This window comes from Agelaius phoeniceus, chromosome 9 (assembly GCF_051311805.1).
Source record: "Agelaius phoeniceus isolate bAgePho1 chromosome 9, bAgePho1.hap1, whole genome shotgun sequence".
NCBI lineage: Eukaryota > Metazoa > Chordata > Aves > Passeriformes > Icteridae > Agelaius > Agelaius phoeniceus.
Window position 1 is genome coordinate 5,772,894 of NC_135273.1, and position 25,669 is coordinate 5,798,562.

The 25,669-nt window shown below is 44.7% G+C and overlaps 1 protein-coding gene across 1 annotated transcript in view; it reads right to left on the reverse strand.

The window, feature by feature from the left end:
• Positions 1-18,782, reverse strand: part of GRK5 (G protein-coupled receptor kinase 5) — a 153,756-nt gene extending 134,974 nt beyond the window's left edge. The window contains exon 1 of the mRNA XM_054637105.2: positions 18,599-18,782. Within this exon, the coding sequence (XP_054493080.1) occupies positions 18,599-18,650 (52 nt within the window). The 5' untranslated portion in view covers positions 18,651-18,782. The remainder of the gene's footprint in view (positions 1-18,598) is intronic.
• Positions 18,783-25,669: the final 6,887 nt, after the last annotated feature.

Here is a 25,669-nt window from a genome sequence, read left to right on the forward strand (position 1 = left end):
TTCAACAGGGCATACCAGCACATCTATTAAGGCTCTGCATTTTCCACCAGATTCCACTGGTATTTGTCTTAGGCTGAGGAGCCCAGTCTATGGTATCCTTCATAAACAGGAGTTGCACAAACACATTTCCTAAACCAAATAAAATAATACCCTGACTTGACACAGAGCAATGTAAGGCAGTGATGCCAAAATGCCAGTTACACTGATGTTAAAGTATTTAAGAAAGAATTCCCTCTGCAGCATCAGCAGCATCAAAACATTTTGTCCTAAGCCTGGGAGCCTGTTCCTTACATACACACTCCATCCCCCAAGTTGAAAGGTTTTATAGGACACCACAGACTGAGCTGGGTTACTCACCAAAAAAAAAAAAAAAAAAAAAGTTTATTTCAGCATCAGTTTTGGTAATGAGAAATGTTCCGTGTTCTGAGAATGCTTTTGGAGTTTGAAACTCCTAAAATGCATTAAAACTGTGATTTTAAACCAGAAATATTACAACACTTAATACCCTCAAGCTTAACAACACCCTGGGCAGCAGCTGAATTATAAAGTTTTACAGGAGGAAACAAAAGAAAGTTTTCATAAATTATTTGCAAACACCAGCCTTCTAAATCACAGTCTGCAGCATGGTGTACTTCCACTAAGTAATAACAGATATTTCAGGTCCCAGGCTGCCAACTGGCAAAACCTACTGGTGTTCATATACTTTGGAAACAGGTCCCAGACTAGACCTTAAAGCAGACTGACTTGGGGATGACTGCCTAATGATACAAAGATTTAAGAAGAATTTTTGAAATTCTTACAGGATTTCTTCAAAGTCACCTTCCAGAGGTGGACTCTGAAGCCAGATGTGTTCTGCTTTGAAGCAAGATGAGCTACTCACACATATACATTTCCCCACACATAAGGGTTTGGGGAATAAAGTCATATTCAAAGGTGAAAATCAAATATCTTTAATAACCTGTCCATACACTAGTGATTTTCCTTTGCAGGAAAGAACATTGTCCCAAAGTGTTTAAAGTAAGTTATAAATCAGAAAACAGAAATGGAAATATTTTCCATATGCTTAATTTTACACTGTAATTATTCATTAACAAAGTCTACAGCTACATGTTGTTACACTTATGGGAGTTCAAACACTATTCTTACTATTTAGAATATGTTGTTCAGTTTGCTGCTAACTGCAGGCATTTATTAGCTCCATATTTCACTGGCAGCAATTATTGCTGGGAGCCATTCACTCACAACCTCTGCAGATCAGAGGGAGGCACCTGTGTGGATGCAAAGCTTAGCCAAGCCCTAAACTGCCTGAAAACCTTCACTCCCTTTAACAGAGCAGGCTGCAATAAAACTTGCTATCAGCACTGTTTTCTGGATGCACGCTGGTATTTGAGGCAGCCTCAGAGAGGGCAGGGTGGCAGTGGCACACACCAAGCTGCAGCTGATTTAGCCAGAGGGAGCCCCACTCACTGCCCTGAGCGCTGGCACCAGCACCCAGCACCCAACACCAGTGAGCCTTCCTGCAGGGAGCACGTGGAGCCCTGGCTTTTATCATCTGGGAGCAAAGGCCCCAGGATTTTCTCTTCCTTCTTTCCACTCCTTCCCCCGAGAAGCTGTGGGTTCCCACACAGCAGTTATTTCTTCACTGCTTTCCAGAGAGGTTCTTTTGTTTTTATTGTAAATGAGTTTGTTGATGCAAACCAAGATTTGAATCCCACTGCTGTTAGATAGGGTGGGCAGCATGTGCTGTCTCCATTCCCTTGTGACTTCAGCAGGTAGCCACAGTAGAGCCCGAGCTCTTGTTTTCCACTGTATTTTATTGCACTTGTACTTTGGAAAATCTCAGATCTTAATCTGCTTGGGTAAATTGTTTGGAGGAAACCAGCAGCCCTACAACCAACACACACTTTCCCCTCGTGGCAACCATGCTCCCCCAGCTGCAGAATTATTTCCAGTTTCAAATTCTTATTCTTGCAATTCTTCAAATTGAAATTCTTGCAAGAATTTGAAGCTGCATGAGAGGATGACTTTCTCAACTGGTTATAACCAAGAGGTGAGGCGAAAAAAGATGAATTAACCTCATGGGCTGCAAATGGCTGCTGCAGTGGGGGGCTGAGATTTGTGAGTGCAGTGATCAACACTGTCCAGGGGCCTTCTGCTGCTTTGTCCTGCTCAGAAGCTCTGTGGGAGCACAAGCAAGGGGCTGCTCCTCACTCTGCACACTGCCCACCTGCGCTCATGGATAAAAGCAAAAGTAAAAGTAAAGTAAAGCTTTATGCTGCTCAGGGAACAGGCTGCATCCTCTTCCCTTGTGCTTGCCAGTAGTGAGCAGCACTAAAGGATTCTGCATCTGGAGTGCTACTATCATCAGAGGTAAACACTGAATATTTTTGAGGTTCATAAGGAGGGCAGGAAACACTAATGGTCACTTCTGTAAAATTACTGAGCTGTCGACATAGCCTGTAGCAGCCAGCTCTGTGAGGAAAGGTTAAGTGCCTGCATAAGGCTTTCCATACCTTTATGCTTTTAACTGTGGCTGAATTCAATATATGTGAGCTTACTGTAAGCTTATAAACTTTGCAGGAGTAATGCTATCACCCTTGAGGTATGTGCATATTCCCTTTCACGTGTCAGCACAGAGCTGCCCAAAACTGAGAAAGCAAACCAGGATTTTCAAAAGCTTTCAGAAAACTTCCAAGAATTTCATTAAGCCATTCCTATAAAGAAAAATTACAAATTTTGGTGGTCAAATACAGATATTTAAGAAAATGTGAGGTATGCTTGGTTTCAGTGTCTCAGGAAGAACATGATATGCACTTATCTCAAAAAAATGTCATGAAGAAGCAGAAAGAATTCACCTGGTTTAACTTGAGAAGAAAGACCAACCTGGACATAGTCCTGAGGTTTTCAATCAGCCGAAGTCTACAGTGACTTCAAAGGGAAAGTTCCCAGGGTGTCAGCTACAGGAATGTTCCCTGATCTGCTCAGACATCAGAGTGGCCTTACTCATGACTCCTCTATAAGATAATTAATGATGACATGCATTTTTTTAAAATTTGCTTACATGGCACAGCTAATGGAAGAACCAGGCTGAAAAAATTAGTCCTAACAATTAAACGGGGGATCATTTCTGAATAATTAGTGTAAATTCCTGTAGAATACACTGATCCATGTATTACAAATTACTACAAAACAAATAAAATATGCTGATTTATACACAGAAAATAAAAACCACATGCTGCTCCACAGCAGAAGGGGACGTCATTGCATACTCTGTTTTCCATGGAACAGAGACACCTGCATTAATATTCCTTTATTAGAGCCTTAAGTTCAGCTGCTTTACAGAACACAGGTCAGTTGCAGAAGAGGTTTTGACCATGAAAGATTAAACAGTTGACTCAGATGCACCAAGTTAACTGGTGGTAGAGACCATTCTCCTGTTCTCCAGCCTCATCCGTCACAACTTGAAAGGCAGGAAAAAAATCTTCCATGCCAGTGCTGGGATACACAACTGTGAATGGTGCTTGGTGGCCTGCTCCTCTCCAGTTTCAGTCTCCTGAGTCCTTTTCTCTTTCCAGGTGCAGGATTTACTCACACTTAGAAAAATTGCTCACTTTCTAACTGATCCCAGACCCCTCTTAAACAGCTGTGAGTCCCTGATATGTCTCCCAGGACTGGAAGTTTCTTGCTCCCAGGGGCTGGATGAAGGGGCCATAGCCTGAACCCTGTCCCCCTGTGCCTTCCCAGGCAGACAGGGAAGGGAGCTGAGCCCCAGGGCACTGCACAGCTGGGATGCAGCAGAGGGAAAATGATTCCCACCACTCAAAAGGCCAGCTACAGCATCCTCTAAGGGATCTGCACCCTACCCAAAAAGTACTGTTATTTCTTCATGAAAAGCATGTACAGTGAGAGGACAGGCAGAGGTAGATGGCCACAGACAGGAACATGTACAAATGAGAGTGTTCACCACCGCAATCACATCCCATCACTTCCCACCACGTTGTAGTGGTTGGTATGTGGGTTACCCTGGCCAGAAAAGGAGCTGCTTGTCAAACAGCACTCCTCCACTGCTAAAAACAAGGTGGAGTCAGAGCACAAATTACACTGTGCCAGTAGTTACAGACCTGAGGAAGAGAAGGGGGAAGAGATTCCCCTTCCCTCAAATCAAACGTGAACTATGGCATCAAACTAAGCATTAAGCACAATCAAAAATGGGAAGGACTTAGTGCCTCACACCAAGGAGTACTTTCTAGACTGCTAAATCCTGGAATAAGTAGGTAGAAAAGTAGGGACATGTCAGTTGTGGCTCCTTTTGTATTGTCATTACTGTCTGCAGCAAGTGTATCAAGCAGGATTTGTGGTGTGGGTGATGGCTTAAGAGGGAAGAGATTAATATTTTATACAGCAGAAGTACCATGAAGCTGTTCCAAAGCATGGACAGAGCATGCAAACAAAAATGCAACTGTGGCCATTGTCAGAATCTGTTTTAAAATCTATTTAAGAGCTGAATTTGCACCCACTGAATAGTGTCAGGGAATGCAGTGGCATTATTCTCAGACTAAGACAAAGAGTTTAAGATTCTAGCTGTAAAATTAATAGCTGTGTTTACAAGGTCTTTAAGATGCTGCCTATTTTTACTCAGTGAATCATTGCCCTTCTTTACAAAGTATATTTCATTAATCTTAGCAATGCTCTCAAATCTCAGTGGAGTTGCTCTGCTTACATACCAAATCTGACGTTTTAAGTCTAAACTATTTGTCACAGTATTCAACTTTAATAAAATCTGTATTTATTGGAAGATACCGTTTCCTCACATTATCTAAAATCAAAACAACTGATTCCTGTCAAGCTATTTCTCTCTCTCTTCCCCCTCCCTAGAGGAAAACAGTAAGATTTATAAAAAGCAAAATTCACTCCTGTGCAAAACTTTGCAATCCTAAAACTTAGCTTTATCCTCCAGCTGAACATCATCTACTAAGGTCAAATGAAACTCCACCTGCAATGAGATATTAGAGGAGTTAATACATCACTTGTTTGTGTTTTTTTTTAAACATGGTCACTGTGATTTGCAATCAGTCCAGATGAAAAGATAACAGTAATAGTGCATATCTATGTTAGCAAAGCACCTGCAAATCTCATCACCTTTTTAATGAAACAAGCAAAACCTCCTTAAAAACCAGTCTTCCCACAATTATCTGCTGGAATTAGGCATCAGGCCCTCAAACTACTTACACAAAATGTGATTTTTTTTATACAAGAAGGCAAGAGCCAGGAATGTGAAGAATTTCACTGATGAACAACTGCTCCAATTGCCTCTGTCAACAAATTGTTCACCTTATGGGACTATTCACATCTGAAACTTATTACCTGCTTCAGTGTTAATAAAATGGCCTCTTCAGCTGGCACCTGCACTGGCAGCTTCTCACAGGCAGCATTTCTACATTCCCCCTTTAAGATGTGATGTTGCATCCCAGGATCTGAGCAATAACAGGGAGCACAGAGATGAACAAAGGGCAGAGGTCAAAGCTTTGCTGCCTGCCCTCCCTGGTATCTGGCCCTAGAAACATGCCTGACCTCTCACATTTACCTCTTCCCTGCACAGAATGCACATTTTAACAGAGTTTAATATCCAGTAGTTAATTCCCTATTTTAATTTCTTCTCAGCTCATTGTATCTAAAAGCTGAAATTTTATTTTTTTTTTAATCCCTAAGTATTTCTTAAAATTTAGGCCAGGAACTCTGAACAAAAGCATGCTCTGTCCTCACCTTGTAAAATATTTCTGGGCTTCTAAACAAGCTTCATGCCTTCACACAGCTGGGAAACGTTTGCTTTAAAATATATTCCAACCATCCCTTTGAAAAAGATTTCTAACATAAAGACTTGAGCTTCATCTTGGAAGCATCATTTCCACAGCACACCCATAAGTTTTTAAAAGCTGCCTTCTACTTATTTCACTCTTTGCAATTACCAGCTTGCTTCTATCAGCCACCACACAGAGGTCTTGGAGAGGTCACTCAATAAATAATAAATTTCCCTATCTGCTTTCCCAAGTACACTGACGAGCCAGAGTTTACTTCCTTCACTTGCCTCCACCAACGATCCCAGTGCCGTGGTATTATTCAAGCCATAAGCTGCTAATAAGCAAGGATAAATTATTAGCAACCTGAAACGCTGGCAAGGTTAAACATTAACTTGTTGTGCACTCAGATTACAGCATTACTTTTAGTCAAGCTCTGTGCAGTGCAGGCTCCTACCTGCGCCACCTCCACAGCCCTTTGTGGCCTCTGGTATTTATGATATGCAGAAAAGAGAGATGTGTTCCCCAGGAGAGCTGGAGGCAAACAGCATCCCAAAAAAGGAAGAGAAAACAATATGCTGAATCCATCAAAGATTGTTACTTCATAGACTTTTCACAGCCAAATAAACATTCTGCAGCTGGAGGTCTGCATGAGCCAGAATAACAAATGTCCTGAGACCTGCTAGAGATTTTGGAGTAGGCTGTCTAATGGAAGAGGTAAATCCTGTGCATGCATGCATGGGCAGAGGCAAGTATTTAGTGTACAGGTCCTAAAGATTAATTACCTGAAAACATCTTTCATTTTCTTTTTTTTTGTTGTTGTTGTTGCCACAATTGGCAGGGTTTGGGGATGGGGGTTCATTTTTCAGTGTGTTGTGGCCAGTGGCCCACTGGCAGGTATCACACTCCTCTGGGGCATCAGGGGTGACCACTGACCTTACACCAGCGCCAGAGATTTGATGGGTGCATTTCACAGTGCCCATTTTAAGTGTTCCCCTGGGACCTTGTCCCTCAGCCCTTGGTGCAACCCTCATTTCTTTGCCAATCTTCAGTTGTCTCAGGAATGGCTCCTTCAAACACTGCCATCAGCTGGCAAATTCCTACATTTCTCATTCCCTTCTCCTCCCCACCTCTGGAAGAACTGGGCTGTACACACAGCTGCCTGGGCAGGTGGATTTTGACACTTTTCAACAGTGATTTTCTTGGCAGTGACCTTCCCCACCAATTCTTAAGAAACTAAACTGTTTCTGGAAAGGGGACCCTGCTGTGAGCCAGTAGCAGTCGACAAGATGGAAAATCAGGGATAAGAGTTTGACAGTGGAGCAGGGCTGCTCACAGGGTGCCACAGAGATCTGCAACAGGACTCAGACTATGCAGTGTATTTATAAATGGTCTGGAAAAGAGATAAATAACAAGATGGCACCTGCTGCCAAGATGGATTTCTTCAGGACAGTTGTAACAAAAACAGCCTGCAAAGAGTTGCAGGAGCATTTTGCAGTACTAAATCACTTAAAAATTAGGAGGGAAAAAAAGCTATATTCTGTGTCAGCACAGTGTTGCTCATGAAAGAGAAAAACTCTCACTACATCCACCAAACAATGGGCTCCAAATTAAACATTGCAGCTCAGGAGACAAATTTCTGAGGTCACCATCAATAGGCCTAGTAATGAATACTTGTGGCAGTGGGGAAAAAACACAAACAAACATCAACTAAAAATGGTGACAAGAAGAAAGTGCAAAGTGGTCAGCATCACTGTGCCACTGCCCACAGTGCACACCAGTGCCAGGTAGTTTTGGTCACCCAATTCAAAAAAAAGGACACAGAAGTAGAAGATGCAGAGATGATAGACTTGGACCTTTCAGCATGGAGATACACTATTTATAAGAAAACATGATAAAAGGTTATAAAATCATGGATGGTCTAATATAAATCACAGAAGCAATGAAATAAACATGTTAAAAAAAAGAAGTTAAAACCAAACCAACGCAGCAAAAACCCAGAAATAGCTGATTGATTTGTGGATAATTCCCTTTCCTCCCCTCCAAGACACTTCCATGTCTTCACAATGACTGCTTTCTGAGGCTGCCAAAACAAAAGTCATGCATTGACCAAGTCCCTCATGCAGGACACATGTGGGGAAGCTTGCATGCTTTTCTTACATGATGGAACTCATCAGCACAGAAAGCTGCTCAGGCCAAAAGCAGAAATGTGATCCAAAAAATGGATTAAATCAATTCACAAAGGATAGTTAAGTCCCACAGGGTCCCTTCTGCTCAGTAAGTCCCTTGAATGGGAGGCTGAAGAAATCAGCCTGAGGAGGGATTGGGATATCCAAGCCTTTCCAGGCACCTGCTGCTGTTCAGTGTCCATCAGTAACATGTGACAAGAAGGAGATTTACTTCAAATGCTTTTCTGCTCTATCACCAGATCTCCAAACCAAAGTGCTTAAGTTTTGTGGGTTTTTTTCATTCCTGAACCATTCCTTGTCTCTCACCCAGCAAAAAATGAAAGGAGATGCACACTAAACACACAAAGCTTCCAGGATAGGTGTATGGTAACCCTGGGAGAACCTTACATCATATGTAAATCATCTGCATAGTTCTTCCCTAAACTCTGCTGCTGCTGAAATAAACAAAGCACAAACTTTCCCAGACTGTGTGCTTTAGGAGGAATTCTCACTCAAATGTATGATTTATAATTTGGCATCCTCAGAAAACACAAAACCATGATGCAAAGATGGAATGTAGACGTGGAATTGCTAAGGAGGGAGATAAAAAGGGTTTCTTCATAGATTAGTCCAAACTTCTGTACTTGTAAGCTTTTTCACAGCTTCCAAATGTTGCACTGGGCAACTGTCCTTCCTCTCATAGTGAGATTAAGGATGAGTGTCTAGATTCCCTTAATTTTCCATAACTGAGTAGCCAAGTAAAATCTCCTCTGCAAAACTTGCATGGTGAGCAGTTGCATTTTTGTGCAACAAAAGAGGAAAAGCAGGTTGTTCCACTGATTGCTGCAGGAGAAAGGCTTGCTGTGCAAGTAGCAAGATCACCCCTACAAAAAGCAGCCCTATTGATTTCCAGAGTCCTTTTCACTAAAACCTCTCCTCCTTCATAGAGACCCAGAGCACTGGGAAAATAAAGAAACCACATCTCTAACAACCAAAACTGAAGAAGATGGAAGAGAGAACATTGGCTGAAAGAGATTACCAATATAACCTTCATCCCCAGGAAGAAACAAAATCTAAGCTAAGAGGGAAGAGGAAGATGAAATCAGCAGAAAGCTAAGGACAAGCATTAAACACCACCAGTATGAATGAATATGTATCTACACATATCTATATCTTCCACAGAGATTCTGGCAACCTTGGCTAAATGATGATTTAGCCTGGCATCCATTCTTTCCAACTCATCAGCTTGTTAAAGGTGTCAGTTCCCCTGCACTGCCTGCAGGAATATTTTGACGGAAGTGTCACGGAGGACTCACTGGTGCTGTTTTCACCTGGCATCATTGACATCTTCCCTTTGTTTCTGAATCTCCTCTCCTTCCAGCTGCATTTCTCTCCTTTTTTAACCATTTTTTCTCCGCATAAGAGGAGATCTTCCATCAGTGCCTTCTGCAGGTGCTGCTAAGTGAACACCACTGTAAACTTACAGAATTTTTCCACTCTCCTTGTTAGCCTTCAGAAACACATAATCACATAAGTGATTATATACAGGTGCTTTTATTAAGAGCTCTGGGTGTCAGGAGTATTCAACTCAAATCTGACTCCGACCATACATCTGAGATGATTGTGGTTTTATATTCTATCGTTATATAACTTTCATGTTAATTATTAAACTTATATTGTTCTATTGTATACATATCAGCTAAACATAGCCCCCTTAAATTTCCAGCATAGTTTCTCATGATTCTTCTTATGATTATATAATAATTATATTTAATTACTAAACAATCATCACATCTAACAATTATATCATTTATCACACTGCTTACGCAGGTGCAGTGATCTGAGAAAACACAAAGCCTAACACTTTCAGAGTTCTATCTTTAACATTTTCCAAGGCTCCACTATCATCCTGGCAGGTAGGACCTTTCCTGGGACACACAACATAAAACTGAGGGACAACTCTGAGGCAGGCAGAGTCTAAAGCTTTCATTGTAAATAAAGACTTCCTATAGAGCCAAGAAGGTCTCTCCTAACACATGCGTGGAGAGGAAAAAAAGAACAGTTTCAGTAATTTTAGACAGGAGCCTTGTCACGCAGACTAAACACTGACCAAAGAGCAACCAAGGATAATAGAAGTGTGTAAATACATAAAGCCTTACATGTGGCCAGGAAACTGACATTTAATCCAAACTAATTAAATGTGTTTTAAACAGTACATCAAAGACTTCTCCAATTCAAAGGTGGTGTCACAAACAGAAGACAGGGAAAATAAACTAGACAGAGAAGTGGGATGAACAAAATATGGGAATTTTGGTCTTGAAAAGTTTGGACTATTCCAGCAGGGAGAGGAAATAAAATCCTCCAAATTTATTCAGAGGGAGAATGATGCTAGGAAAAAGGGATGGGTTCAGGAGCACTGGGAACAGCAAACAGCATCCAAAAAGTCATCATTCCCCACACCCACACAAGGTAAAGACTGTCTCTTTGAGTAGTGAAGCAAAAGAGGTATTGTATGAAAAATACGGTAACTTCTAGAACTTGCAACATAACCTCAGCCTACCAGGAAAAGCCAGGCTCATAGTGAAATCATGCATTCAATGGGACCCAAGAGAATACTCAAGCAAGGCAAAAAATAGCTGCTCCAGCCTATTCACCGCCCCTCCGGCATCCTGGGGACAACAGGGAGCTCCACCAGCAACCTCAGCAGGAGAAACTGCCCAGAAATACCCTGCTGAAACACCCTGGGGTCCTGCCCCTTCCCCAGGGGCTGTCCCCACCACAGAAGCTGTTCTGGCTGGTTTTGAGGTGGGGCAGGGTGAGGAGCAGGGTCAGCCTCCCTGCATGGCCAAGGAAGCCACCACCAGCAGGGAGCTCCAGTGCTGAATGCACAAAAGCTGAGCTGGGCCATCCAAGCTGACAGGCTGGGAGAAGGAAAGAACAAATCCTGCTCAACTTGGCAAAGACTGTAACTGGTGAGGAACAGAAAGTACCTGGAAAAATGAATACTGTACAAAAGGGATTGCATGAGTAAAGGAGATGGGAGTAAGAAAAAAATATAACCAAGATTTCTTGGGCTCATTAAAAAAAAAATCTAGAGAGACAGACCCATAAATGGAGTCATTTTTACACCAAAATGTTTCATACCTTAAAAAGTACATGGCAGACCAGGGACAAGATGACGTAGCAGGCCTTTCCCAGTGGCTTCCAGTAGTTTCCCCTTAGCTCCATCCATGTGGTTTTACTGCCTGGAACAGCTCTGCTGCAGCGAGAGCTGGCTGATCCCTGAGCACAAACAAGCTGCATTTCCAACCAGCAAGCAGAGCCCATGAAGTCCATGGGACTACTCATGCATAGCAAACACATCCCCAGGTGCTGGAAATGATGGATAGAGACATTTTTCAGCCTTGGCTGTACCACCAGAAACTTCTCTGTGAATAACTGTTCTCCTCTGGAACACAGACAACCTTCACTATTGGTATTATTTGCTCCCAGGTCTGAATTGAGGCTCGAGTACCTGTGTGTAATTCTGCTCCCTTCAGCCTGCCCTTCTTCCCTAAATAACTGCTTTGCTTTTGACAGTTTTTTAACTATGTCTGAAAGGACATTATACGAGCTAGAAGCAGCTGAGCCAGTGGAACAGCCTCATCCATCTTCCTCCTCACCTGTGTTTTGTTCCATCCTTTCAGTTTTAACAGGCAACTTGGTGCATTTTTTTAATTAAGTAAAATACCCATCATCTTTGCAATATTTTCTTTAGATTGTTTACTTTAATTTTGGTTTCCCTACTTAATCTTTTTCACAAAGCCGTACGCATTTTTAAATCTTCCAAGGAAAATAATTACAAAGATAATCCAGCTGAGTGTAATCAAACTGCAGGGTTCTTTATTTTCCTGGCCTTTTAATTTAATTTCACATCCTGTGGTCTTAAAGAAATATTAGGATTATATCATCTTGTTATTGTTTAGATTACATGCCAGTAAAAATAGGGGGTAACCAATTATTTTCTTCCCCACTGCCACACAAAAAACTCATACAGCACACAGAATATTTTCAAAATAAAGATGCAGGGGAAGATCTCAGATGAGCATGAGTTAAATCCCTAACTCCCAATTTTCTGTCCTGTGTTTATTTGGTTGGATTTTTACATAAGCACAGTAACTGCTTTGATAAAACAATCTGCTTTTAAAGTTTTTCAGTGCAACAATATGGATCCTGATGTGATACTGTAGTTTTCCCTGGATCCATACAAACCAGAAGTCACCCACAGAGTAACGCTGGCAGAAAACCAGTGTGGGAGAAGAATCAGTCAGCTGAACAACAAACCCACAACTGGTGTCCCTACCCACGGAGGAGGACCCTGCCCCATCCTGGCAGTCACTTTTGAGGCTTGTGGGGATCAGAACACAACTGCAGTTACACAGCTGGGGCTTCAGACCCTTCCCTGCAAGCATCCAAGTCCTCAGCACCCAGGACTTCATCCTCTGAGCTGGGAAGAGATCACTGGCAGCTCTCAGCTGGCACAGCACTACCTGGAAAGGGAGCTCATTCTCCAAGAAGTCAGCCAGGATGTAATTGTGGGGTCTTTGTTGAGTATTTTTCCCAGGAGTAACACATTGTGCTGTCCACAGGTATAAAGGAAAAAGGAAGCACTATCAGCCACCAAGCAGGTGTAACATACCCCCAGGGCCTAAAGCAGCAAAGCCAGAGCTGCTGAATTCCTCTTAAGCATTTTCTCCTTAAAAATGGGGGAGCTCATGCCAACCCAAGTCACTGGGGACAAAGGCATGGACAGGTAGGGCTCATCTTGGGGCATGACTGTGTTTAAAACTTTCATTCTGGAGCTGTTTATCACAAAGACACGTGGGTTGGTTTGGTCCCCGTGCTGCTGCTCTGGCAACACTCAGCAGAGCATCACTAACACCACCTCTTTTGGGTGTTTTTGACTAAGTTCTCAGAGTATTCTTAACTAAGAAAAAAAAAAAGAGTCATGAAGTTATGTCAATGTCTTGTATAAGTACTGAAAATTCTTTTCTGAGTGGATAATTTCAGCAACACTAAGTTAAAACCTTCTCAGAAAAAGAACATACTGATAACAGAGACAGGCAGTCTCTTCTTAGATTTATTATTTTGCACTTGAGGAAAGCAATCCCATGAGATTAATGGAGCAGATGTAAGTAGTTCTACTTAAACCTCCACAGTTAACATTTGTACTAAAAGTTTTACTACATAATAGGTTCTCTGTGTTAATAACCTGACTCACTACTAAATATTTTTAAATGCCCACAAACCCAACAAGACAGATAGCAATCAGGCCATAACAGTTCCACACAACAACACAGGAAGGAGCAGTGAAAAAGTTTGGATGGGAGAGCCCTTGATTTCTCCGGCATTGCCACATCCCCAGCCCTGCTGCCCATGTCTGCAGACTGGAGAATCCCAGAGTGTCCACCAAGGGCACAGCTACAGCTCTACCTTGCTCTGCATCAGCCCTGCTATGAAAAAATGTTAAAAAAAAATAGGAAATATATTTCAAGCCAGTTCTACATGCACACACATTTGCCCTAAGCCAGGTGTGGCTACAGAACTAATTGCCTTCTCTAAAAAGAACCTTTGACATGATTCAGACTTGTATGTTCTTTCCAGAAAGGCCTGAAAAATCCTCTTTTCTGAATTTCCTTGATTAAAATATAATGAGATAGTCTTGCCTCTTCTGGGTACCTTTTTTCCCCAGGAAGAAATGGTTCCAGGACACTAATTTTTTTTAAACTACTGCTTGAAAGCACCCTGTTGCATCTGAAGCAATGGCTGACTCCATTCTTGAAATAATTTCTTTTGAAAGTTATTACAGTGGTGAGCTTCTCTTGAACTCTAAAAAGAAAACTAAACTGAGACACCACATGGAAGCTTCCTCTGCTCACAATGTTTTTCATACAAGGAATGTTGGGTTTACTTCAAGGGATGGAGGACAGGACCTTAGATTCTGCATTCAGTGCACTGGTTAATGAAGTTGCAATAATCATATTCTCCATAGAGTTTTGGCTGCCACTACAGACACCTTCTTTCCTTCAAAATATGCTTTTCATTGTTCTCCTGCCCTTTTTCCAACTGCTCCTCAGCCAAGTTCTTGGAAAGCAACCGCGCTTCATGTTTAGGATTTATTGCTACTCTTCTGCCAGTACGGACACACACAAATCTCTCCTGTGATCATCCTGCAAAAGCAAGCTAAAAATACAGCAATTTATGAACATTTTGCATGTTATATGGCATCAGTGTGCACACATCAAAAGATTCTGAGCGTATAAAAGGTCCCTCCTTTTGTGTAGGCCAATAGAAGGCTCTGCTTGGGTGCCATAAATAAGCTTATTTTAGAATTCCAGCCTACCTAAAAAGGGAAAAAAGCATTTGCATTGTGTTGCAGCGGTTGAAGATTTTTTTTTTCCTTTTACGTGGTAAACTTTGCGCTTCAGAAACTCTAGATTTGACAAAAAAACACAGTTCATCTTCCAAAGTGGGTGCTTTAAGACTAATGACTAAATTAGACATCAGAGTTATCATGAGAACTTGGAAGTGGTGAGAATTGTCTGCACAAATTTTTTAAGGATTTTGCAATTTTAGAGTCAAGTTGTATTTCTGTTTTGAAATGTGTTTTGGGTTATCTGAGGAAACTCATGCCCACAGAAGCAGCAGGAAACATCAGGGAAGGCTGATCTTATGGCTGGGAAGAAAGTTCATGAGGAAGAGTATGCAGGTAATCACCATGCCTTGGTCATGCTTTTCAGACCCTATTCTTTATTTTTATTACAAACACTGTAGTTTAATTATCAGCCTCTTGGAAAGACTTGTCTTTTGTCAGCTTATTGCTCTGACAGGCAAGGATAGATTCAAGGCTCTGTGGACACAACTGAAATTCTGGAATAGGACTGTTAAAGTTTCTTGTTTCTGATGATGCCCTCTGTCAAACCCCAAATTTGGAAGGTGACCTGGGGCTCCCTGCCCAGCCTGGACTGGCAGCTGGTGGATCTCCAGTGCTCATGGCTGGGTGGTTCTGAGCCTCAGCCACCGCTGCTGAGACTCAGGAACACAAAGGCTGATGAAAAGAAGGGGCAGTGAAATGGCTTAGACTGCCAGAGGGCAGGGTTGGATGGGATATTGGGAAGGAATTCCTCCCTGTGAGGGGGGTGAGGCCTTGGCACAGGGTGCCCAGAGAAGCTGTGGATCCCAATCCCTGGCAGTGTCCAAGGCCAGGTTGGACAGGGCTTGGAGCAGCCTGGGACAGTGGAAGGTGTCCCTGCCATGGCACTGGATGATGTTTAAGGTCCCTTCCCACCCAACCATTCTATGATGCCATGAAGATCCAGGTAAGTATTTTATCACCTCATAATCTGGGGTTCTTACTCAACCCAAAATGACTGCAATTGTTATTGTTTTGATTTTCTTTTTATGACTCTCATCTTTCTTGCCTTCCCTTCTTAGCTTATTCTTCTCCCCAGGCAATGCTAGATAGTTCCCAAATACCTATTTGGTTCCTATAATTAAACCAGATGTATTTTCTGTTCAGTCTGAAAAGGGATTAGTGATTTGTGAAATGGGACTTTGCATTCAAGAAATGAGAAATTACAGTTGAGGAAAAAGCATAAATTTACTCCTAATAAATAATGAATGGACTTTCAAATGCAGTAAATCTCCATTCTTACATGTTCAAACTGACAGACTTCTGAGTATAACAAGTAACTTATGTGTAATTTTGTGTCAAAACCCTCACATTCTGCAAAAATATTAGAATTTCCTGAAATTTATTCTCTGTTCAAAATTATTCACTGAAATGCATTTTTGTATGTGAACCACATTTACTCTTTTTGTTGCTCTAATAAGATTACTCATGTATCACATGGCATCAGTTAATTCTGGGTGTGCTTCTCATTGTGATCATCAGGATTTAAGTGCAAGTATTTGTGTAGCAGTTATAAAACTTGCCCCCTGGTATTTCAGCTAAAATAGCTCACTTTACATCAGGGGTGAAGGAACTTAGACAAGGGAGTACAGGGAAAAAAAAAAAAGCTACCACCAAGGCCAGAGCAAAAGAGTTGCAAAATTTAAACCAATATTTGCTATAAAACATTTGTGGTGGCCACTCAGCCCTAATTCTGACTCCCTCAAACGTCCTCTCTGCTGGATCTCACACTGCAACCTAAACCCCTCCTTGACACTCCCTTTGCTACTGAGAGTAGGTTTGTGTTCCCCTTGCAATTCTGACAAAATTTCTGCCTTTACTAACATTTGCAGAGTGGTTCCATCATTTTTCTTCTCCTAACATTAAGGACCACATTGCAGGCACCAACCAGCATGTGATTGAGCTAATACAGCTTTTGATTTTGACTTCACCAGTGGAAACACACAGGCACATACTTGGCTTAGGCTACACATTCACCCAGCTAAATCTGTTGATGGAGTCTGCAGAACCTGGAACAAACTTATTTTTAGATACCATAATCTTCAATATATTAACTTGCTTTTACTCTTGGTCTTACATATGTTGTCTGCCTTCTTCATCTGCAATGAAAGCCACCTACATTACTCACTGCAAATTTTAAAACAACTTTACTCACAGCAGCCTGCAACAATAACTAAAGTGTGGCAACCTATCTCATACAGCAATAATACTTGTGGCTGATGTCAGGTACATAATTTGCCCTTGTTCTTCCTTTAAAGAAATTTCATATCCCCTCCAAAAAAAAAAAAAGCTTTAAAATAAATTAGCACCAGGCCTTCAAAAATGTTTTTGGAGATTCATACGTGGCTTAAAGAACACTTGGAATGTAGTTTGGAGGAAATCTTGATAAATTTCTGCCATTTGGATTATAGCTAACAGCTTCTTTAATGCAATTCTAACACAATAAAGCAACATGACTGTAACCATCTTCCTGAGAATGGTAGAAAAGGACCATAAAACTGAGCAGCACGTTTAAAATTACTTGCAAAATATCAGCTCTCTGTAAACAACACACAATAAGCATAATTAATACCAGTCCTTTAAAGTATTCCTAAAGTCTACTGAAATCTAAACCAGTATTGTATGACTGGTAGCAACAACTGCATCCTAAACAACATTAAAAATGACAACACAAAATAAAAGATCTCCATCAGAAGTCAAAAAGTTATAATTCACTGATCTGCTGAACACCTTTGCCCTTATTATTTGTAGAGCTTTTTTGGGAGGATCTCAGGACTTTACTCTTTAGCTAAGCCTCAAAAGTTCAACAGCCTGTGAGTTATATAAACACTATTTTACAATTTGAGCTATTTTCCCAGCAAAAGGATCGCTCCAGGGGCGGACTGTTTGAATGATCTCTCTTACAAATTGAACGCTCCTTTACTCGCAGCTCCACAGCTTCAGAGCGGCCGGAGCTGAAGCCCACCCAAGCGGGCAGGCAGCTCCAGCGCTCCGGCGGGCGGTGCGGAACAGGCTGCAGGTTGTAGCGCACCTAAAAACGCCAGCTCCGGCAAGTGCTCTCAGGGAAGAAACTCTGACCAAGGGCTTGGAAAAATGCCTTATTTTAAGCAGCAAGCAAGTAAATAAACACAAACATAAAAACGGGCTGGAGCAGACAGAAGGCGATCGCGTCTTGGCAGCGATGCCGCAGCCGTAGGACGTGTTGCTTGTGCGTGGCGCTCCCGCTCCAGCCGGAGGGATGCTCCCGGGCGGACGGAGCTCCGCGGGGGGACCCCGAACCCGGCCCCGCCGTGCCCAGCGCCCCGCGGCCGCGGGAGGATTTCCGCCCGCGCGGAGAGAGGAAACCGCGTCCGCTCCCCACGGGGGGAAAGAAAGCGCCGGGAGCCCGATCCACCGGTGGCTGTCGGGGTTCGCTTCTGCGAGCCCTCGGGGTCGGGACGGGGATGCTGGGGGAGCCCCCGCGCAGCCGGCAGCCGAGGGCGCCCGGCGCCGAGCAGCGGCGGCTCCGCGCCGGCGGCTCCGGCATCGCCCGGAGCATCCCCGGTGCCGCCCGAGCGCGGCGGCGGCCGCGGGGGACAGCCCTGCTCGGAGACCCCCGCGCCAGCCGTGGGCAGGGGACAGCCCCCAGCCCCTCCGGCCGGCTCCGGCCGGGGACAAACACGCTCTCAACAATGGGCATGTTTGCAGCAACATGATCTCACCTAATAACGCCGAATAAGGCAATGACTGTACGGGGAAGCGATACGATCCTGCCGGTCTCACCACACGGCGCGGAAAGCTATTTGCAGATTTGCTAAGCCCTCTTGAATGAATGCATCTGCAGCTGACCTTTAACAATAGACGCTGAAATAGCACAATCTGTGGGACCAGATTTGAGGGGGGGGAGGCGGGAAGGGGGAAGGAAGAGATGGGTGAATATTGTAATCTCTGCAATCTCATTCACTTCCTTTCCCAAACCCCCGCGCACAGGGAAAAACAGCGGTATTTTCCTTTTCGCCGGGGCTCCGTCTCAAACAAGCCGTTTCCAACGCCGGCACAGCCACATGGCACCCCGACAGCCGCCGCCGGCGGGACCGGCGCGCATCCCCACCGGTGCCCGCCCGCATCCCGCGGGCATCGCTCCGCGGAGGGGCGACTGCGACAAGGATGCTCCAGCCCCCTCTCCCCTCCCGCCGCTCTCTCACCTTCCCTGGCTTTCAGCAAAACGGTGTTGGCAACGATGTTTTCCAGCTCCATTGACGAGCTCGGGCAGCGCAGGCAGCGGCACTGCAGCAGGACGTCACTCCGAGGTGCGGAGTCTCCGGGCGACCACCCGCCTCCTGCCCCTAGCGCGCTGTCCCCCCGCGCATCATCCCCGCCCGCCTGCCCGCCCGCTCCCCCGCGCTCCCCGGGCGGAGGCGGCGCTCCCCGCACTGCCTGCTCCGCCGCGCCCCGCTACTCCATCCTCCGCCCCGCCGGCTCCCCCGGTGGTTTGAGGGCTCGGGCGCTCCTGCCTCCCTCCCCCGGGGGTGTGGCACCGCGGAGCGGCCCCGCAGCCCCGCGCAGGCGCCGGCCCCGCCGGGCCGGGCACGCCGGGACGTGTAGTCCTGGGGCGGCCCCGCCGCACGTGGCGCTGGTTCCACAACCGCGCAGGGTCCGCAGGGAGGGACGGCCGCTGTCCGCCTCGGGGAGGGGGAGAGCACGGGCAGGGGCACGGACAGGGGCCGGTCAGAGCGTCCCGGGCGGTGAGGATGGGTGTTCGCCGCCGGGGATGCTCGGGGCTCCCGCGGTCCCGGCCCCGGCGCAGCGCTGGTGCCGCGCTCCATCCCGCGGTACGGGGCTCCGCTTGTCCTGCCCGCGGTCCCCAGGGCTCCCCGGCTCGGCTCTTCGTGCGTGTCACCCCCCGCAGGTGCCCACGCTCGTGGGAAGGGGTCGCCGACACCCGCAGATGTCTCCCGCCCCCCGCGCTTCTCCTCGGGCCGGGGCTTCTCGCCTTTCTCGGGATCTCAAAAGCCCCTACAGAAGAACCCGAGGGAACCCCATCTCTTCCGCCACACCATTGTTTTCACCCTCGTCAGGAGCTGTGTGAAGCATCAGCCACTTGTGGAAAGTTTGTGAATTTTAAGCGCTAGATTACAACATAAGCTCTCCCCTGTCTACATAGGACAGATGCTCATGTCAGCATGATTCTGATTTTCCTAGCAACAGGGTAGATCGATTCATCAGGTCAAGCAATGAAAGAGAAATAAAAACGACCCATTACTCCCACTGACACTCTTCCTCCATCTATATTTGCATTGATTAAATCCACATGAAGAAAATCAAATTAACATGCACCTTCTTGTAAGTGGAGCATAGACACTACTTTTTTCTTCTTTTTTTTTTTTTATTGTACCAATTTATTTCTTTCCACAGCCACACAGAAATGGCCTGCAATAGCAGAGATTGCAGACTGCCTAGAACACATTTTCTGAACATAGGAAATAGATGAGAAATGCATTTAATGAATAATACCTTGCAGGTAAAATTGCTACAATAAATGCCTTTTGTACCTGATTAAGTGTCAAAGGTTTGACCTTTGAAAGTTATTTTGCATAGCAGGTGGCACTGCTATGTACAATATTCCACAGCCTTTCTCCTGTAGCTTCAGAAAAACATTCAGCTTTCAGAGCCATTCCATGTTGTGGTTCCTTTCTTTGTAATACAAGTTCTATACAGCAGCAGTTGTGTCAGTAAGTACCGGAAGATTTTTCTCTGATTAAATAATTCTTGAGGGAGAAATTGCTTCCTGGAAACCAGAGCCTTAGCACAGAGATGAGGCTCCTAAGGAGCATCTGCCCTGCTTGTTGTTTGAACTCTTCTGTGCAAGCACTGATGTAAACAGACCAGATTATGCTCAGTTCTAAGTGCACTTCACATCCCTGCCCAGCCTCCCACTAATGATCATCATAAGGACAATGCAAACACCACAACAAGGCTGATGGTTGGTGGAAGACAGAACTTTTATTATACAGAATGTTTTTAATGCTACAAGCAACTCCTCTGTCCAGAGGACAAATGAAGGCATGTGTCTAAATGCCCACTTTGTGAAGCACCACTCACTGCAGCAGCACTGGGATATTGCTGTTTCTGCTGCGCCTCAGGATGAGACTGATCAGTGGGATTTACCTTCATGGGAAACTCCACAGGGAGCACTGACTGTGTTTGGTGAGTTATTTTTATAGAGGTGCCTGAATGAAGAGGGCAGATCTTGAAGAGCTCAAGTATGAGTTGCACTGGAGATCAGCACGTGCACCCAACAGCTGTACTGCTCCTCTTATCTCATATCTGTATGTACCTCCAGTGCTGCCCTGGGGGACAAAAGCATGACTCCAGCATGCTGATGTTGCCCTGTATAGTTTCAAATATTTAATTCTTGAAAGGGCAAAGCTATTTAGCAAAAGAGTTACGACAGATCTGTCAGGAGTTTGGAAATCCCACGGAGCTACCTAGTGTTCGTGAGCGGCGCAGCTCCCGCAGGCTCCTCCATCCTGGCGACGGGAGGCACGCTCAGCAAGCTCCTGCAGGAGCAGGGACAGCCAGGCAGCAGGAGTGTGCTGGGACACAGGGGTTATTCCAGCTCCTGCAGGAGCAGGGACAGCCAGGCAGCAGGAGTGTGCTGGGACACGGGGGTTATTCCAGCTCCTGCAGGAGCAGGGACAGCCAGGCAGCAGGAGTGTGCTGGGACACGGGGGTTATTCCAGCTCCTGCATGGCTCTGTGTTGAAGTGGACCAGAGGCAGCCACATAAATGTGGCTGAGTGCAGGGAGTGGGATAGCTGAGCTCTGCTAGCAGGCTGCTGAGGGTCTCAATAATGTGTGTGTCTGACTTACACACCCACGTGGAGAGCAGCGATTCTGCCTCTGTGCCTCTTGGGAAGACCAATGGAGGGGTTTTGTTTTCAATATTGTTATGTTAATTAACAAAGTCCCCCTTGTTTCTAATAAATCTGACTCACTGTGGTACACTAGGACATGGAAGGAGGTGTGTTCACTAGCACTCACTAGCACTACTTTGAAAAGCAAGATCAAGGTGATTGGTCTGAAGCTCCACATTAGTCCTTACTGCATCTCTCTTTTCTACTGCATTGCTAAAGCCTGATTAAACCCCTGGTATATGACACAGGCCTGAGATGGATGGCCCCTTTCGTGGATGTGCCCCCCATGTATTTCCCCTGCACAGAAAGTCCATCAGTTGGCTTTTGCAAAACCCACTGCAGCATTTGGACTCTTACCTCATGACTGCTTCACAGCTGTCAGTAGCTTCATTCCCATGTCACCTGGAACAACTGGTTCACAAAACCAGCAAAGAAAATTAGAAAGAGGTAGATTTATTTATATCCATTTTCTCTTGTTGTGACACAGTCCTTTAACTTCAAGCTATGTCTGCACATTATTTAATGGAACAGTCTGTGAGTGAGGGAGAACAGGAGACCTGTAAATCTGTTCCACTGCATATCTGACTCTATTCACTCTTGTAAAATGGTGCTGAAATACGTGGACTCAAAGACAGGGTGGCAGGGAAGGAATGCAGGGAAGGAATACACATCTCTTTTGCTGGCCTGAATATCCTGATTCAACACTTGAAGGAGAAAAAGGAAAATTTAGTCTGAATCATATGCAGAATCAACCAGTATTGGAAGGAAAAAAATAAAAAAGGAGAGTCTACCCCAAAAAATTCATATTCTGAAAAATGTGCTTTCTAAGGTGCTATAAAAATGTGCTTTAAAATTTCCATCTGAAGTCATTCAGGAGAGACTCCTAAAAACCTAGAAGTGCTGAACATCAGGGTGAAGCAGGGCTGGCAGCCATCTTTCCTTTATGGGAAAAGCGAGGTTTGTAAATGAAACGCCAACACCGAGCGAGCCCCAAATGCATCAGTGTAATAGGAAGAGGGAAGCAGCGAGGCTCAGTGTGATATTCTGAGCCACTCAAGGATGACTCATCGGCAGGGTGGGCTCGCACAGCTCCAGCCAAACACAGCGGCAACACACCCAGTTTGATCCTGGCTCCAGAGACACCGCTCGGCCTCAGCACGGCCGCCTCCACAGCCAAGGGTAAGAGCCCCGGTGCAGCAGATGTCAGAAAGGCTTTTACCTGTACTTATCACCTGGAAACATACCCTAACAGCAGCTATCTCCCAAATCCATGTTCCAACACTTAATTCGTGCAGTAAAGCCCGTTCATGATTAGCCCTAAACTGGATTGTGCTTGGGATTGCTTCTGAAACTTATTGCTACGAACGGGCAAATTCTTTCTCCTCCTGCTGAGCTTGGGTATCAGCAGGTGGGAGCACACAGGCCTGTGAGAGCATTTGCAGGCAGCTGGAAGATTTTCCAGCGCCCCTGTGTGCAAGGACAGAGGCTGCCATCTACCAACAGTCACAGGGTGATGCATCGTGCTGCCTAAGCCAAACTTTTTGCTTTGGTTTAGATAAAAATGTTTATGCCTCTGTTGTTTTTTTTTCCAATTTCCCAGCTTCTTTTTCAGTTATCTATTTCCTCAAGGTAGAGGACAAATGATTGTTACAGCATGTGAGCACATGGAATAACATAACCTTCTAGAAATTGAGCAGATTTTATTTTTAAACAAGCAGACATATGTATCCCATACTCTGCACAGAATTTCCCATTCAGTGATCCACAGCAGCAGTTCTGATTTGGGATTTGCTTATCCTTTTCATCAAGTTTAGAGAGAAACAGCTGCTTTTCCCCTAAAATTTTCTTGTGTGAACGATGATCTTTCAAGGAGCTCTTTAAAATCTAACACTTACAAAACAATAATGGAAACAACACACAAGCATTATCTGTATTTTTAATCAACTGATCTTGTAGTTTTTCACCAGAAAGACATAGTTAACTATTCCCAGATAGGAAAAGAGAGGCACAAAATGGGAACAGGCAGATAAGAATCCTAACCAAAAAGAACATTCACTTCTCCCATTATGTATTCAAGTGCCTTATGGACTACTCTGCACCTTGTATAGCAACTTCTCCTTAAAGCCTGTTGAAAGCCCTGGAGAGTCTTTCAGCAACTTCACATGTCAATTTGAATCACACTTAAAGACAGCAAAGGACACAACCAACAAGATTTGGAAAAAGATGTGCAAATGGTATCACTCGGTAGATTGATTTTGAGCTTTGGATGTCAATAAGAACCAGGTTTAGCAGCTGCTCGAGCCTGTGCCAGAGCCAGAGCTGAGGAAAAAGGAAAAACTTTTATCAGGTGCACTTTGGCAGTGACAAGGTCCATCTTCAGATTGCAGGGATGCTCATTTTGCAAAAGCAAAATGGAAAATACTCCTCATTAAATGGCAGTAGTTCAAGCTTTTGCACAGAAGTCTGAGAAGCTGAATTATGCTGCCTCCATAACAAAGCATGAGCAATATTTCCCCACCTGCAAGCCAAGAGTTTAAACAAAGAGTTTTAAACAAATATAACTTTCCGGGGATGGGGGAAGGGCATTGGTTTAGAATACATCAACTTAGAAGTTTTGTGAATAATCATCTGTGGATGAGACAGCCATCCTCAGGAAATCCGAGCAACAGCCCTTTTCTGCTGCCACAATGCAGCTGCCACACCTGAGGGAAAGGAACCCAGCCACCCCTGGGCACACAGTTTGCTGCCCAGCCCCAGGGCACTCATCTGGGCAAACACATCTCTGTGTCTGAGGGCACGTGCCAGGTTTCAGACATGAATGCAGTCATGCCATCCTGCACTGCTCTGAAAGCATCAGCCCAGGTAATGGCTGATGGGTTTGCTGCTCTCCACCTACAACTCCTCAGGTGTCCCAGGCTCAGCTTCACTGCTCACTGCTCTGCTTGCAGCCCTCAGCAGCAGCACAAAGCCCTCCCACACCTCTAACCTGGTCACAACCTCCACAATCACTCCTTCCCTCTTCTGATCCAAGGCTGTAGGATGGGGCACAGTTCACCAACACTCTACCTGACATACTTTCTAATGTACAAATTGGTTACTCACTTCCACTTTCATGTTTTGAGTAGATAACATTATCTGGCTGCTCTGCTGGGAATTACTTTCTTTTTGAGAAGATTTTCAGAGCCACATTTCCATCTCTCATTGGCTACATCTGGATTAATAAATTCAAGGTGCCAGTGACTGAAATTTGCCTTGATGATAAATACTCAGAAAGGTCTCAGCATACTTTTGGGCAGCACCAACTAATATTGCCCCAAACAATTCCCAGGCATAGTAGGGAGTTATTACCAGCTAGTTATCAACCCTAACAGGCAGATTGAACACAATCCTCCCACTTTTGAAGGCTCAGAGGTTCACTGTTACAGAGGTGACTGGACCATGCAGATGGATCAGTACCAGGAACAAGTTCAGAAGTGTAGATTTAGCAATCATTGAGCTCATCCCAGGGGTAGCTGCCATTTCTCTGGCTGCCTTTGGCTTTGCCCCCCAGTGCTGATGGCTGAGCTTATCCAGAGCCAGACTTTTCTCCAGTCCACAAGGCCCACCCTTTCTAAAATGTTGTGGATATTAATAAATATATGAAACTAGAAGTTACTGAAAGGGAAGGGAGGGAAGGAAGTAAGGGAAACTGAGTTCAGCTTGGTTTAAGTGTTTAGATTAATAAACACAAAGAATGAAGCTAGGAGCTGCAAAGATGGTAAAAGGCCTTGAGAGGATGCTGAATGAGGAGCAGCTGAGGGCACCTGGTCTGTTCAGCCTGGAGAAGAAGAGACTGAGGGACAACACATTGCAGTCTACAATTTCTTTGTGAGAGGAAGAGGAGGGGCAGACACTGATCTCTGCTCTGTGGTGATCAGTGACAGGACCCAAGGAATGGCCTGAAGTTGAGTCAGGAGAGATTTAGGTTGAATATTGAAAAACCATCAGGTTTTAGAAAAAACAGAGGATGATTGGGTGCTGGAACAAGCTCCCCAGGGAAGTGGGCACAGCACCAAGCCTGACAGAATTCAAGAAGTGTTTAAACAACACTCTCAGGCACATGGTGTGACCCTGGGGGTATCTTGGGCAGGACCAGGAGATGGACTTTGATGACCCTTGTGTATTCCTTCCTACTGAGAATATTCTGTGATTCTGTAACTGTAATCCAAGTGAGTTCAACAAAGTCAGAGCCAGTTGTAAGTGTGTACGTGGAAGGTTTCTGAGCACAAGCCTGGCTGTATCAGTGGGCACAGCACTCAGGACACTGGTGAGGCTGCACCTTGAGTGCTGTGCCCAGTTCTAGAAGGACATTGAGGGGCTG